We start from the raw sequence: 14,998 nt of genomic DNA on the forward strand, positions 1-14,998 counted from the left end.
TCTTTAAAATATATAAAATTTTGATTCTTCTGACAAGTTCAATTTATTAATAATTAAATTATAAACTCTAATATTTGACATTTAGTATAAAAATATTTTAAAAAATAAATAAATATAATTTATTAATAAAATAAATATCAATTCTTCATTAAAATATAAAAAAATAGGATATTTTTATGTCATTTTTTAATTTTTATTTTTAAATATTACATCATTAAATATAAAATCATTTAAATAATCGTACGTTAAAATTTAATAATTACTTAATTAACATACATTAAATTATCAATAAGATTAAAAATTTATATTTTTAAAAATAAAAAATTAAATACTTTTATTTTAAAATAGAGATTAAAATTACAAATTGATAAAAATAAGTCACTATTTATCCTATAATTTAAATTGATTAAACAGTCATAAATTACATAAACGTAGAAGCTTTTGATGGAACAAGGGCAAGGCACAGAGAAGTTTCAAATGAGTTTTTTTTTTTTTTTTTTTGTTTCAGTCAACGACAGAGTTGGGCCCACGAAGTTCATAGATGGGGCCCAAGGTTGATGGAAATAGAAGCCCATCCAAAATGTAGTGAAGTGGAGCCTCGGAGATCTTAAGAATTCCCATATCCGGTTCCTTAGCTGGATGCCACCAACCAAGATTCTATTACTCTATATAAGGTTGCTTCTCCTCCCATGATGATTTCAAGTTAGCAGAGCTCAAAATATTCTGCAACTTATTTTTATTTTTATTTTCATTTTTATTATTATTATTTTTGGTTTTAAGAAAAGGCTAACCTTCTGACTTTCCAAAGAAGAGTCTAGTAATACCAATGGATGGAATTTTCGCTTCCATCATTCTCTCTTTGCTTACTATATTTTCATTTATGTTCTTTCCAAAACCAAAAAGAAGAAGACCTCAAAACCAGACAAGAGCACAGCTCCCTCCAGGTTCAATGGGATGGCCTTACATAGGAGAAACTCTCCAACTCTACTCCCAAGACCCAAATGTCTACTTTTCCACCAAACACAAAAGGTTGCTCTCTATGCTATTCCCAACACTCATGTTATATTGAATTTGTATATATACCGTTTATTTTGATAAATTTTCTTTTGAAACACTTATAAAATACAAAAGAAAAATAATAAATTTATTTATAATTAAAATTAACTTGTATATAAGCTAATTTTTATAAGTTTCTTTTAGCTAGCTTCTTCAAAATTTTATTTTGAATTTATGTACAAGTTTATAATATTTTTTGAAAGTTTATTTTTGTCATCGTAAGTTAATACAAATGGTACATGATCGAGTTTGAACTTGTGTTCTCCATGATACGAGTTTGACATTCCTTGCAACTATAAAATCTTACTTTAATGGACATACTTACCTAAAAGGATTCATTGGCACTATAGATAAAATTCTTCTAATGAATCTCTGCTGGCCTTTAGTTTGGCAAGTAAAGTCCCGTGTCAAATTAAAAATTGATGAACTTTGATTAATCACTAAGTGGACAAATAATATTTGATATGAAAATTCTCATCATACTATTGGCTCCGGGTCGAATAATCATGGAAGTGTGATCTCCTATCTATCATTTTACAAATAAAAAGAAAATATTAACTCTATGAAGGGTTTAGCTTTCACTTGGTTAAGAGTAGTTGTAAACTATTTAGTACTGGGTTTGGTTCCATCAAGGAAATATGATATATTAGCTCTTCCTAAATCTTATTACATGAATGAAGTTGTGAAAGTAACTAACCAACCAAACATAATTTCATGTTTGATTCCAGGTATGGTGAGATATTTAAGACCAACATCCTGGGTTGTCCCTGTGTGATGCTGACCAGCCCCGAGGCTGCACGCTTTGTGTTAGTGACTCAAGCTCACTTGTTCAAACCAACATACCCCAAAAGCAAGGAGCGTTTGATCGGTCCTTTTGCCCTGTTTTTCCACCAAGGAGAATACCACACGCGTTTGAGGAAGCTTGTTCAGAGGTCACTGTCCCTTGAGGCACTTCGCAACTTGGTGCCTCACATTGAAGCCTTAGCCTTATCTGCCATGAAATCTTGGGGTGACGGCCAACTCATTAACACGTTTAAGGAAATGAAAAGAGTATGTACATAGTATTTATGTTAATTCATTGACATTAGACCAATCATTGGGTCCATTATTATATTCAAGCACTCGTGAGTCTAGCATAACTGGCATTTGTTTATGTATATTTGATCAAGTGTGTAATGCAATGAATGTGTAATAATTTATGTGGTCCATGGTCCACCCTTGAATGCTTGCTTGCAGTTTTCTTTTGAAGTTGGAATTCTTACAACTTTTGGCCATCTAGAGCCACGTTTGAGGGAAGAGCTAAAGAAGAATTACCGGATTGTGGACGCAGGTTACAATTCCTTCCCAACGTGCATCCCAGGAACTCAATATAAAAAGGCATTGTTGGTAAGTAATATTAATTATCCTCGGAGTCCATCCTAGTAGTTGAGAAGTGTTGTTACCAGGGTTTATGTTTGAGAGGGACCCAATTTTTTTAGTCTACCATATTTTTTTTAGTTTTATATTTGTAAGCATTTTAACACCTTGAATTCATATTTTATTCTTAAATATTTTTACAAAATAAAATTGCACATTTATGTTTTAACTTTCATTCTATTTTTATTTATTTATGAAAAATAACTTTTTTTTTTGGTTTTTAATTATTAGAACTATATTTTCAGTTTCGTATTATATAATGACACTATATATATATATATATAAATCTGCACTCAATAATGTATTATATTCACTCTTTTAGTTTGATATTTCCAAAAAAAATAAAATAAAAAGAAAATTGTACTTAATGAAATTTGTAATTAATACTTGAAGAAATTATTTTAAAAAATTAGGTTTAAATATGTTTCTGGTCCTCTTAATTATAACAATTGTGTGATTTTAATCTTTTAATTTTTAGTTACGTAATTTTAATTTTTTAAGTATAATAATTATACAAATTTTTACTTACTTCAGTTATATTTATTAGCAAATTTATCATTTAATACATGAATGCAAATTATAATATATATGTAACTTAAATAGTTTAAAAATGGTATAATTATGATATTTGAAAGACTAAAATTATACAAATTGCAATACTAAATGAGCTAAAATCGTTTAACTAAAATTAGAGACTAAAATTGCTCAATACTAAATTTAAATGAGCTAAAATCTTACATTATAATACTAGAGAAATAAAAGAAAATGCATTTAAGCCAAAAATTAAAAAAAAAAAGAAAGAAAAATAAAGAGAGAAAAAAGTACACTATATACTATAACTATACATGTACCATCTAAAACTATATTAAACACTTGATATAATAAATAAGATGTATACTTTTCTTAATAAAATTACATGTCTATTTTTTATGAATTATATTTTTATATTATAATACTTATATTTAACAAGACTTAATTTATTGTTTTGCTTGAGACTCAAAATAATAATACTGACTCTGATTGTGCTTAACAAAATGTTTATTTGTGACCACTAAGGTTAGCCTAGTGGTTGGGTGGGGAGGGATTGGGGTAGTTAGAAGCATGAGGACCTAGGTTCAATCCTCATTGTGGTCATCTTTGTAATTTTTCCTATCTTTATAAAAAAAAAAAAACAAAACGTCTATTTAGATATAAGTTTAGAATAGTTGTTTGAAAATTTTTTTATCAAAAAAGAAAACTTTTAATTTCGATGAAAAGAAATCTCAAAATCATTTATAAGATTATATTTAAGCAAGCTACATTCTTCGACCAACGGGGTTGGATTTAGCAGAAAGGGTCAAAATCTCACGACATGGTGAGTTAAGATTTGAGGTTTTGTTAGAAGTGTCCGCATTTAGTATTAGATACTGTTTGTGGAAAAATAAAAAAGAATTTTTTAATGCTTCTCTTATTTTTTTTGGGTTGAATGAAAGTATGAAAACCTGTTAACACACGTGTGTATATTCTTTATAGGCTAGAAAGAGACTTGGGAAGATTATAAGTGACATAATTTGTGAGAGGAAGGAGAAGAAGTTGGTTGAAAGAGATCTCTTGAGCTGCTTACTGAATTGGAAAGGAGAAGGGGGAGAAGTGTTATCTAATGACCAAATTGCAGATAACATTATTGGGGTGCTTTTCGCTGCTCAAGATACCACAGCTAGTGGCATGACATGGGTTATCAAGTACCTGCATGATGAACCGAAACTTCTGGAGTCTGTAAAGGTGTGAATAGGATCCATTAAGAAAAGAGAAGTTTAACTTGAACTTATCTTTTATTGTGAGAAAAAAAAAAGTGTTAAGATGTTTATGTGAGTAACAATGACTATAATTTGTGGTAATGCTCACTTTGTAGGCTGAGCAGAAGGCAATTCACAAGTCTAATGAAGGTAACCTACCACTGAGTTGGGATCAGACCAGGAACATGCGAATTACTCACAAGGTACACCGTTAATGAAATGTTTCAATGTCACACCTAGCTAAACATTTCAGGCTTTTCTAGGATTTGCATCAGTGTAATATACGTTATCTGTTAGATAAACTTCTCTGTAAGCGATTATAAAAGTAAAAAATAAGAAGATAACTTTTTATAAAAGTTCTTTCACTTGACTTGTTTAAGAAACGGAGGTGCATAAATTGATTTTAATTGGTTCAACAAAATAAAAAGTAAATGAACAAATGTTACAAGTCTTAACTGATTGTAGTGGTTTAAGCAAAGACCAAGATCTGACTATGTGAGTTTGTTGCAAGTGGCTAATAATGGGAAACTGTGGACTTGGTCAGGTTGTGTTAGAGAGCTTGAGAATGGCAAGCATTATATCATTCCCTTTCAGAGAAGCAATAGCTGATGTGGAGTACAAGGGTAAGAGGAATGTTTACTATGTTTTGCAGGACTTAACATTATTCGATATGAAACTATTTCTTGCACCATCCAAAGTGACAAGTATTGTGATCTCTGGTGCTAAAAACTATACTAACTGCAAAATAATATTCGTTTTATAATTTATGGTCTCATCTGAATTAATGACTCACACAAGAATTTGAAACAGGGTTCCTAATACCAAAAGGGTGGAAAGCGATGCCTCTGTTCAGAAACATTCATCGCAATCCAGAATTTTTTCCAGAGCCTCAAAAATTCAACCCTTCAAGGTTTGAGGTATGCAAGATTGAACACTCTAAGGGTGAAAAAAAAAATGTAATCATAATGCATGGATAAGGCTAATTCCCTCTCTAATGAATCTTATTACTATGTACGGCAAAAGACATTTCATCATTTCCAAACAGAAGAATAATTCTTTACTTTTGTTGTTTGTCATATAGGTCGCACCAAAGCCCAATACTTTCATGCCATTTGGTAGTGGAGTACATGCCTGCCCCGGCAATGAGCTTGCTAAGTTGGAGACACTGATTATGATCCATCATTTGGTCACCAAGTTTAGGTACTACAATTTAATTATTTAATTAATAAAAGAAAAAAAAAAGAGGAATAAATGGATTATTTATTAACACCAAGGAGACAGCTTAAAAATATCTAATAGGACATTCTAAGTGTGTGGTTTAAAGAAATATAATGTCTAAGGGCTCATCAAGAAAGAAAAAAAAAATCAATTTCACATCTCTTCACATACATTCTAATATAAAATTTTCGACTAAAATATGTTTGAATACATATTAAAAATACTCAAACACTATAATTTGGGTGTTTAAAAATATATTTTCACAACCTAATTAAATCAAATAACTTTGGTTTAGACATGAAAAATTACGTCTTTATCGCATGATCAAACAAGCGGTGTTACTTTTCTGATTAGATTTGGATCAAATCGTACTTAAAGTAGAACCAAACATGCACCGAGCCTAAAATTATTTTGGACACGCGTCCTGATTGCCTTCAATGGCTCAAAATCAATTATACCGAAAATTGAGAACAAAGGACAATGAGTATGTTAGTAACACCAAGGAGACAGCCTAAAAGCATCAATATAACTTGAAGAAAGTTTGAAAAAGGTAGAAAAATTAGGTGAATAGAAAGGATTGTGATGATGGTAGTACATATGTCATGTGATTATATTACTGAAAGGCTTTGTGCACAGGTGGGAAGTGGTAGGATCCAAGTGTGGGATTCAGTATGGCCCATTCCCCTTGCCACTGAATGGACTCCCAGCTAGATGTTGGAGAGAATCTACCAACTAGAAAAGCAACATGGGAAGAAGAAATGCATGGTATCAACGTAGCTGAGAAGCAATCCACTTTCCAATGTCACCAAAAAAAAAAAAAAACTTTTATCTTTTTCTTTTTCTATTTTGATTCTGTAATTTTATTTTATTTTATTTTTATATTTTTCCTTGGTGGGGGCACTTCATTACTTGCTCCTCTATCCTTAATCCTTTTCCACCCCACAAAGAAAGAAGGGAAACTCCTCTACACGGGGTGGTGCTTTATTTTTCTATTCAAGCGTGAGTTTAGATTATCTTTTTCAGTCAAGGAATTTTCCTCTCTTCCTCCATGCTTGCGTTACATTTATTTAAGTTGTGCGTGTGTGATTTAAATCAAAATTGAAAGCAATAGTGAAGCAAATTCGCAACCTGTTTGAGAAAGAAATGGTTAAGAGTAGTGGAGTACAAAGGACACTAGCATACCTTGATGACACATGAGTGACTCATGGTTAAGAGTAGTGTGTGCATTGTATGTGTTCTCACTACGGGACAAGTAACCAACATGTAACATAATCTGACTCTAGCTTCAATTCAACCTTCCAGCGTGTTCATCCTTAATGTGGTTGATAATGTTGTTGTTATTATTTTTTTTAAAAATATGTTTTTAATAAAATGTACCTGCTTTTTTTTTTTAATTTAATCTCTAAAATTTTTGTTTAACTTTTGATTCCGGTAATATTTTAGTCTCTAAAATTTTTGTTCAACTTTTGATTCCAGTAAGATATTAATTTTTTAGTTTTACCGTCACTTTTGATTTGGATAATATATTAAATAGTTTGATACTATTAATTTAAAGAGAATTTAAGTCTCATCATATTTGACACGGCATCCAAAACAATAAAAAAAATTGCAGTAGAGATTAAAAAACGGAAATTATAAAAATCAAAAGTTAAGCAAAATATTTTTAGGAACCGAAAGCAATAAATAAGAATATTTTAAAGACTAAAATTATATTTAAATTTTTTTTTACATAATAATATATGAGAAAGGAGATTAACAAGATTCAATATAGTTAATAGATAATTGAGTTCTTTAAATATGTTGACATGAATTTGATATTTTGTTCAGACATGCAAAAAAATATTTTGTTGTGAGAAATCAAATTCACTTCAATGATCTCAATATCTCAAAAAGAAATCCATCTTAATTATAGATGAGAGAATATCCTTAGTGCGAACGAAAAATAATGCAACAAGAGAAGTATATATACTAATAGTTACCATCTAGTGTGATATGATTGCTTGATATTCATGTCCCTTAAAAGACGTAGTATTTAGTTGAGAGTTTCATTTCTTGGCCAAGTATGAAATAACATATATCACGAAAAGTCAATCTCTTAAATACATTTTTTTTATTTTTTATAAGCAAACAAGATTTAAATTATTGGGAGTACAAGGAGTACTCCAACCCGTTACAATAGAGTTCAAAACCAAAACAAAAATTATGAGATACACAAACCCGGATTATAATACCAACCAATGTAACTAAAAGAACAATCGGGGACAGAACTAGTAATCCACTTCCATGAACGCAGTTTAATGCTGTCCAACACTTCCTTGTAATCCATAACACCTTGCTGAAAGATTATAACATTCCGATGAAGCCATAGTGACCAGATTACAGACACCCAAACCACTTGAAAACACTGAGAGCGTTTTTTATATATATCAAGATTCGTCCAATATAGGTAGAGAGAAGTTAAAGAATTTGGAAGGACCACCGCAACCTCCAACCAATTAGCAACAGCTAACCAAATATTAAAAGCCATTGGACACATTAGAAAGAGATGAAGAGGGTCTTCGATAAACAGAGAGCAAAGAGAGCATAAATTGTTATCCAACTCCACACTACAAACTTGTAACAATGATTTGCATGGGAATGCATTCATGAACACCTGCCAACAGAACACCAAGCACTTGACAGGAGCCTTGCATTTCCAAAGACTTTTTATGACTAGGTGAAAATCTGAGGAATATCTAAGTTCTCCACCCAGCGAGCGCTGCAGCCAAAGGTACGCACTTTTCACTGAGAATACACCATCCTTATCACAAATTCATCTCCAATGATCTTGCTTAGAAGAGAAAATTTGCAGACACTGAAGCATTTCCAACAAGGTATTCACACTCCTTACTTCATGGACAAAAAGTTCTCTTCTCCAATTAACCTGCCACACCCACCTAGATCCCTCCCAAGTTCCATTATGCCCCACCATTGACAACGGATCAAAGGCAAAGGAGTACAAACGAGAAAAGACATCCAACAAGCGCAAACCATCTATCCACTTATCCTCCCAAAATCGGGTCGTAGTGCCATCTCCAATACAACGTTCAATCTTTTCATCCAACCAAAAATTTCCTTGTTATAGCACCCAAACTATATCCTTCCACCCAGGGACGGAGCCAGGATTTCAATACTGGGGGGCCGAGAATTGGAATGATCAAATGAGGCGCTACATTTTTTTAAAAAAAAAAAAATTCCAAAGTGATACCACATAGCAGGCCGTACCAGAAGTCCAAAAGTTGAATAAAAAAATAAATTTGGGTTATTCATTTAATTATACATATGAGTTTATATTAAAAATAGGGGGTGCCATATAGTAATATATATGTATATAAAAAAAAATTAAAATTGTTGGGGGGGCCGTGGCACCCGTAGGTCCCCCCTTGGCTCCGTCCTTGCTTCCACCACCAAGAAGCCCTCCTATCCACATTTGAGCACTTAGAAAAGGACTCAATGCGCCCATACCTACCATGAAGAACCTTAGCCCACATCATACCTGGAGATAACAAACACCTCCACACCCATTTCCCCAGTAGTGCCCAATTGAACAATTTGATATCCTTGATTCCTAGTCCACCCTCATCCTTTGACTTACACACTGTTTCCCATTTTACCCAAGGAATCTTTGAGCCATCCTTGACACCTCTTCACAAGAAATCACGTTGGATGGCCACAATTTCCTTAATCACCGAGTTCGGTGCTTTAAAAAATGACAGAAAATGGATGGGCATTGCATTCAAAACTGAATTAATTAAGGTCACCCTCCCCCTAATGGACAAATTCCTATGCTTCCAAGAGGATAGACGCTTACGTAAGCCATCAAGTATTGGTCTCCAAGTAGCCAACTTCCTAGGGTTTGCACCAAGAGGTAAGCCCAAATGCTTAAACAGTAGTTGACCCACCTTACAATGCAAAAAAGAAGCTGCCAAATCAATAAAATCTACCCCTGAGTGAATGCCAACCACGCAACTCTTGTGAAAGTTAATTTTCATACCTGAAATTAACTCAAAACAACGCAATATGGCCTTTAAGCACCACAAATTCTGCATAGTAGCTTCTCCAATTATCAAAGTATCATCAGCGAACTGCAAAAAAGAAATTGGTGAACTTTCACCACCCAAGTGTAATCCCGTAAATAGATTCATATCTAAGGCCCTGGTCATTAACAATCTGAGACCTTCTACAGCAATTAGGAACAAAGATGGTGCTAATGGATCTCCCTGCTTTGATCCCCTACCAATAGCTACTTCCGCCGTGGGACTCCCATTCACAAGGGTTGATGGACTACCCCCACATACACAACCTTCCATCCACCGGACCCATCTCTCATCAAAACCACACCCTCGGAGCATGAACAACAAGTAATCCCACTCCACAGAGTCATATGCCTTTTCATAATCAATCTTCATAACAAAAATCGGCTTCTTATATTTCTGAGCATAATCAATAGCCTCGGCCGCAACTAGAACACTATCCAACATATGTCTACCAGGAATAAAAGCAGACTGGTTCTCTGAGATAATTGATGGAAGAATACCACGCAATCTATTCGCCAATACCTTAGAAATAATTTTATACAAGCACCCAAGCAACGAAATAGGACGAAAATCAGTCATACCTTGAGGGCAGGGAACCTTGGGGACCAAAGCCACAAAATAAGACAAAAGAGCCTTTGGAACCTTTAAGTTAGTATGAAACTCAGCAAGCAAATCCATCACATCCACCTTGATAAGAGGCCAAAATCTCTTCAAGAAAGCAAAATTAAACCCATCAGGTCCTAGGCTTTTGTCGCCATCACTCTCCCTAATCAAACAACACACTTCCTCCTCAGTAAAGTCACCAACCAACCTTGCATTTTGTGCATTAGACAACACAGGAAAACCAACAAGTGACAATCGTGGTCTAAGCCAACTTCTAGCTTTGAAATGCTCCTCAAAATATGACCTCACAACCTCTTTCATCTCATAAACCTCCTCTACCATTCACTCACCTATCTTCAAAGCAATAATCTGGTTACGTCGCTGCCTTCCCCTGATACAAGCATGAAAGTATTTGGAATTTAAATCACCATATTTACCCCAACAAACTCGCGCCTTTTGAGATAACAAGCTTAGTTTGTTCCTCCGAGCACACCAAATACCATCCACTAGCTCCTTTTGCCTAATCCTTTCTGATTCTGCAAGAAAGTAATCCTCATTCTTCGCATCCAGCTCCTTTAATTCCTTGGTCAGACTTTTAATCTTGGTATCCACATTACCAAACACGTCGACGTTCCACTTATTTAGAGTATTTTTAACATTCAAGAGCTTTCCTCTTAATCTCTGGGCGGCCCATGTACCTTGGACCTATTTCTCCCATGTAGACCTCACCACACCCTCAATACCACTATGTGAAAGCCAACAATTATTAAAGCGAAATGGTTTCGGACCCCAATTTAGTACCTTGTGGTTCAAAATCAATGGACAATGATCAAATACATCACGTGGGATCACCTCCACATATCCTGCGCCCCAGTGAGCACTCCAACTTTCTGAGACCAACACCCTATCCAACCTACGTACTCATCATAGAACCATAACTTTTAAACCAAGTAAATCGCTTTCCAACTAGTGGTATATCAATCAACTCCATATCTCTTATAAACGAATTGAATTCCTCCATATCTCGTACACCGTATTCACCAATCACCCCATTTCTCTCATCTTGTCTTCTCACCGTGTTGAAATCCCCAACTATACACCATAAACAACTCCCAAAACCACGCTTAGACATGATTATCTCTTCCCACAACCGCCGCTTATCCACCAACTGACAAGGAGAATAGACATTCACCACCACACACTTATTCGCATTCACACCCCATCTCAAGCAAACACCATGGAGACCAGAACCAGAAAATGTAAACACCAATTTACCTCGGTTGGAGTTCCAAATAGAAAGTAGACCGCCACTCCTACCTTGAGAAGGGGAAGCAAACCACTCAAACTCTGTAGATCCCCAAAAGTGAGCACAAAAAGCACGATCACACCTCTCCAATTTAGACTTCTGTATCGCAATAAAATCTAGCTCCTCAGATCGAATAAGCTCAGATATACGACGCCTTTTCACATCACCCCCTAGTCCACGACAATTGAATGTACCAATTCTCATTGTATATCCGAGGAACCCCTATTACCAATCGCCACCATACGATCCCTCAACTCTAATGAAATAAGTTTCTGTCGCACCTCATCTTCATTCCCACGCACCTCCATTCCAATACTCTTGCAGATAGAGAGAATATGATCAGCCATGGCTTCATCACAACACCGTTCTAACTCTGCACCTGAATTCACACCTTTAGTCTCAATCGACGGGACCACTGTTGATGTCCCACCATGTACAACAGTCACTGCAGACACAAAATCTTCCAACATTGACACCGAATCTTGGGAAGCTCCTTTATTCTGCTTTTTCATTCTAGCTTTTTTTAGTACACTTCTCATATTATTTCTAATAATAGGCTCATCACTTTTGGCTTGAAGGGAGTTTATTGACACCACCCCCTCCCTAGGCTCAATACACCTCTCCACTTCATCTGGATCAACACCATCAGTAGTCACCACATTTGGAACCTCCATTTCCACCTTTGTTCGCACCCCTCCCTCATCACCCGTCACACCACCCCCTTTACTAAACACTCCTTTCTTTTACTACACACCCTACTCCCTTTGCTAATCAGACCATCACCATCATCCAAAGTCACAAAGTGATCATCGCTTACCTCCCTCATAGGGCTCACCATACCATTATGCATATTCCCCTCTGCCCCATTTTGAATATTCTTAGAGACTTCGTTAACAACCCCTTCAATTGCTTTAAAACCTTCCATTACCAAATCTGCAATTTTAGCAACTACCATAGTGGATTCTGTTGCCCCTTCCACCTTTTGTTCCACCGTTTGTTCTACCCCCTCAACACAATTCCCACCACTATCGCCATTGCCAATCCCCGATAAGGCCTCACCACTCCTTCGTTCTTTATTCATTGTCTCCAGTTGCCCCTCCTCCACCCCTCTATCCTCATCAGAGGAATAATTTTCCAAATCCTCCAAATCAAGTGATTGATCAACGGAGACATCCTCTGAGGTGCTATCATCACTAGCCCATTCTTTTATCATAAATTGTCCTCCATGTTCCTCCACGATACGCACCGAAAAGCATAAGTCATTCACCAACACCCGTGTTTCCTCATTGATCAACGCCTTATACGTCGTACTCATTTGAATTCGAGCATAATCAAGACGCCGTCTTAAATACATTTCAGTACACTAGAGAGATTAGTTTCTGAGTCTCGGTTGGAAAATTAAAGCTCAACAACAGAAAGGAATACTTTTGTTCTTCTTTCATTTGCAAATTGGTAGCCCTATAAACCCCTCTTCCTGTCTCTGCAGGCGATGCTTTGATATATATTTTTTTGATGGGGACTATATTTCTCTTCTAACTTTAGTATGATTTATAAGGACCACTCTCCAAATAATGGGGGACCTCAACCTGTCTATTAAAAACATGAATTTTTAACACAGAAGGAGTAATTAATAACATTAAATGCTACATTAATTTTAATATAAATATCACTATTGTAAGAAATTTTGTTTTTAGTTAATCTAATTAATATAATTAATTTCATAACATTTGATTAGACCCAACAATTATTTAAATTTGGGTTAAAATGTTTTTATCCTTCAAAAATTGATTCTATTTAGTTTTAGTCCCTCAAAACTTTTTTTTTAGTCCTCCAAATTTATATAATACCTATTTTTAATCCTTTTTTAAGTACTATTAACTTTTGATGTTAAAATAAGCCACCTTAGCATTCAAATCACTATTAAATTTATTGACATGAAAGTATTTTAATTTAAAATTTAATTATTTTAGGATTAAGGTATATTTTAGGGTAAAAATTACTTTTACACTTAAAAATTTAACTATTTACTCAGATCCAAGTATTGAGGTTCCATAAATGCTCTATTTTGCTTTCACCCTTAATACAGGAAGCCAAGGGGCTACCATTTCTTAAAGGCAACACCTTGAAGTTTGGGGAGGGAGAAAAATGAGCATTGTTTACAGTAATTCACATGTTAGGATTTCAAGATCCACTAAGGATAGAAGGGTGCCACCAGAAATTGGAAATTTAGAATTTAGAGGGATGTTGGTGAAGGCGTGAAACTAAATGTTTAGACATAGTGATGGCAGTAGAGAAAAAAAACCTTGCTTTGAGTTTGTGAGGAGATTTTATTAGAGTTTGATGAGAGACTATTTGTTTAAGTAAAAAAGTAATTACTTGAACCTTCGTACTTGCATTTAAGAGTGAATAGAAAAAATATTTAGGTATAAAATTAGTTTTTACCTTAAAACTTAACTTAACCTTAAAATAATTGATATTTTAAATTAAAAAATTACATATCAGTAAAATTAATAGTGATTTGGTTGATGAGGTAGTCCATTTTAACAACAAAAGTTAACAGTATTTAAAAAAATTAAATTAAAAATTAGTATTATATAAATTTGGAAGACTAAAATAAAAGAAATTATTTTTGAGAGACTAAAACCGAATAGAACCAATTTTTTGAGGATAAAAACATATTTAACCCAATTTTTTTTAATTTTGATGAATAATTGATATTAATTCAAGTTTAGTTTACGTAAGTAGGTAAGTAGATCGGTAGGTTAGGAGATATTTCTTCATTTCAAAGCTTCGAGTCTTTTACCTTTTTACACACAAGTTAAAAAACATATATAGTTTTGTCCTGTGTGTAAGATTTTTTTTCTTCACTTTTTTACTAGTATTTTTATAAAATGTTAATTTTATTAATTATTTATTTTCTCTAAAATACCTTATTCAATTAATAATTTTTAAACAAAAAATAATAAATATTTTATATTAATGAGATAAAAGCTTGCTTTTAATAGGATTAGAGAAGATGAATAGATTCACCTTGACTCTTTCATCTACTTTGACAATTTTCTGTTTCTAAACATTGATTATTTTTTTTCATAACATAAAAGTTTAGATTAGAGTAAGGCTCAATCCCATGTAAGGCAAGAACCAACTACCACTCTTTTTGAGGATTTTTAATGGAATTACGAATTGTCTACCCATCCTCAACGCCACTACACTTGGAAGGATATAAAGAACAAGAGAAGTTGGATTTGATCCTTGGTCCTAGTTAGTAGGAGCGAGAGGACTTAACCAACTAATAAAGGCTACAAGGTTGGGTAGAATAACCTTGATTAAAATACCTTAGCTTATTCTTAGACATAGTAAAACTAATAAAGAATACATAGTTAGATCAAAAGATGATCTCAGTGTTGATTAAGCTCAAGATGAAGACATGATGTTGCTAGTTTTGATGAATACAAATATAAGCTTGTTGAATGAAAGAAGTGTAACTTGTATCTTTTTTTTGTTTTGAGTCTCTTGGAAAAAAAAGAGTGCGAATTGTATTTTGTTTG

At 33.9% G+C, this 14,998-nt stretch overlaps 2 protein-coding genes across 2 annotated transcripts; one reads left to right on the forward strand and one right to left on the reverse strand.

Annotated features, from left to right (window-relative positions):
- Positions 1 to 690: 690 nt before the first annotated feature.
- Positions 691 to 6,487, forward strand: LOC109812312 (abscisic acid 8'-hydroxylase CYP707A1). Its single transcript, XM_020376248.3, has 9 exons — positions 691 to 1,029; positions 1,785 to 2,106; positions 2,293 to 2,442; positions 3,985 to 4,233; positions 4,364 to 4,450; positions 4,792 to 4,870; positions 5,058 to 5,164; positions 5,329 to 5,447; positions 6,102 to 6,487. Exons 1-9 carry the CDS (start codon positions 827 to 829, stop codon positions 6,199 to 6,201), a joined length of 1,416 nt encoding a protein of 471 aa, XP_020231837.1. The 5' UTR covers positions 691 to 826; the 3' UTR covers positions 6,202 to 6,487.
- A 3,999-nt stretch (positions 6,488 to 10,486) lies between these two features.
- Positions 10,487 to 11,654, reverse strand: LOC145951967 (uncharacterized). Its single transcript, XM_083064176.1, has 3 exons — positions 11,066 to 11,654; positions 10,946 to 11,007; positions 10,487 to 10,849 (listed from the first exon to the last, which is right to left on the reverse strand). The coding sequence occupies exons 1-3, from the start codon at positions 11,652 to 11,654 to the stop codon at positions 10,487 to 10,489; spliced, it is 1,014 nt and encodes a 337-aa protein (XP_082920302.1).
- Between the last annotated feature and the right edge of the window lie 3,344 nt (positions 11,655 to 14,998).

Source organism: Cajanus cajan, chromosome 9 (assembly GCF_000230855.2).
Source record: "Cajanus cajan strain Asha chromosome 9, NIPB_CcT2T_4, whole genome shotgun sequence".
Taxonomy (NCBI): domain Eukaryota; kingdom Viridiplantae; phylum Streptophyta; class Magnoliopsida; order Fabales; family Fabaceae; genus Cajanus; species Cajanus cajan.

What these genes read in the sequence shown, in the direction of transcription:
- LOC145951967 (XM_083064176.1), bottom strand. Translation starts at nt 11,654, where the DNA reads ATGAGAATTGGTACATTCAATTGTCGTGGACTAGGGGGTGATGTGAAA. An exon ending in AAGTTATGGTTCTATGATGA is followed by an intron (nt 11,008 to 11,065) that starts GTACGTAGGTTG and finishes ACTGGGGCGCAG; the next exon opens with GATATGTGGAGGTGATCCCA. An exon ending in CATTGATTTTGAACCACAAG is followed by an intron (nt 10,850 to 10,945) that starts GTACTAAATTGG and finishes TGGGAGAAATAG; the next exon opens with GTCCAAGGTACATGGGCCGC.
- LOC109812312 (XM_020376248.3), top strand. Translation starts at nt 827, where the DNA reads ATGGATGGAATTTTCGCTTCCATCATTCTCTCTTTGCTTACTATATTT. An exon ending in ACATGCGAATTACTCACAAG is followed by an intron (nt 4,451 to 4,791) that starts GTACACCGTTAA and finishes GGACTTGGTCAG; the next exon opens with GTTGTGTTAGAGAGCTTGAG. An exon ending in CATTTGGTCACCAAGTTTAG is followed by an intron (nt 5,448 to 6,101) that starts GTACTACAATTT and finishes CTTTGTGCACAG; the next exon opens with GTGGGAAGTGGTAGGATCCA.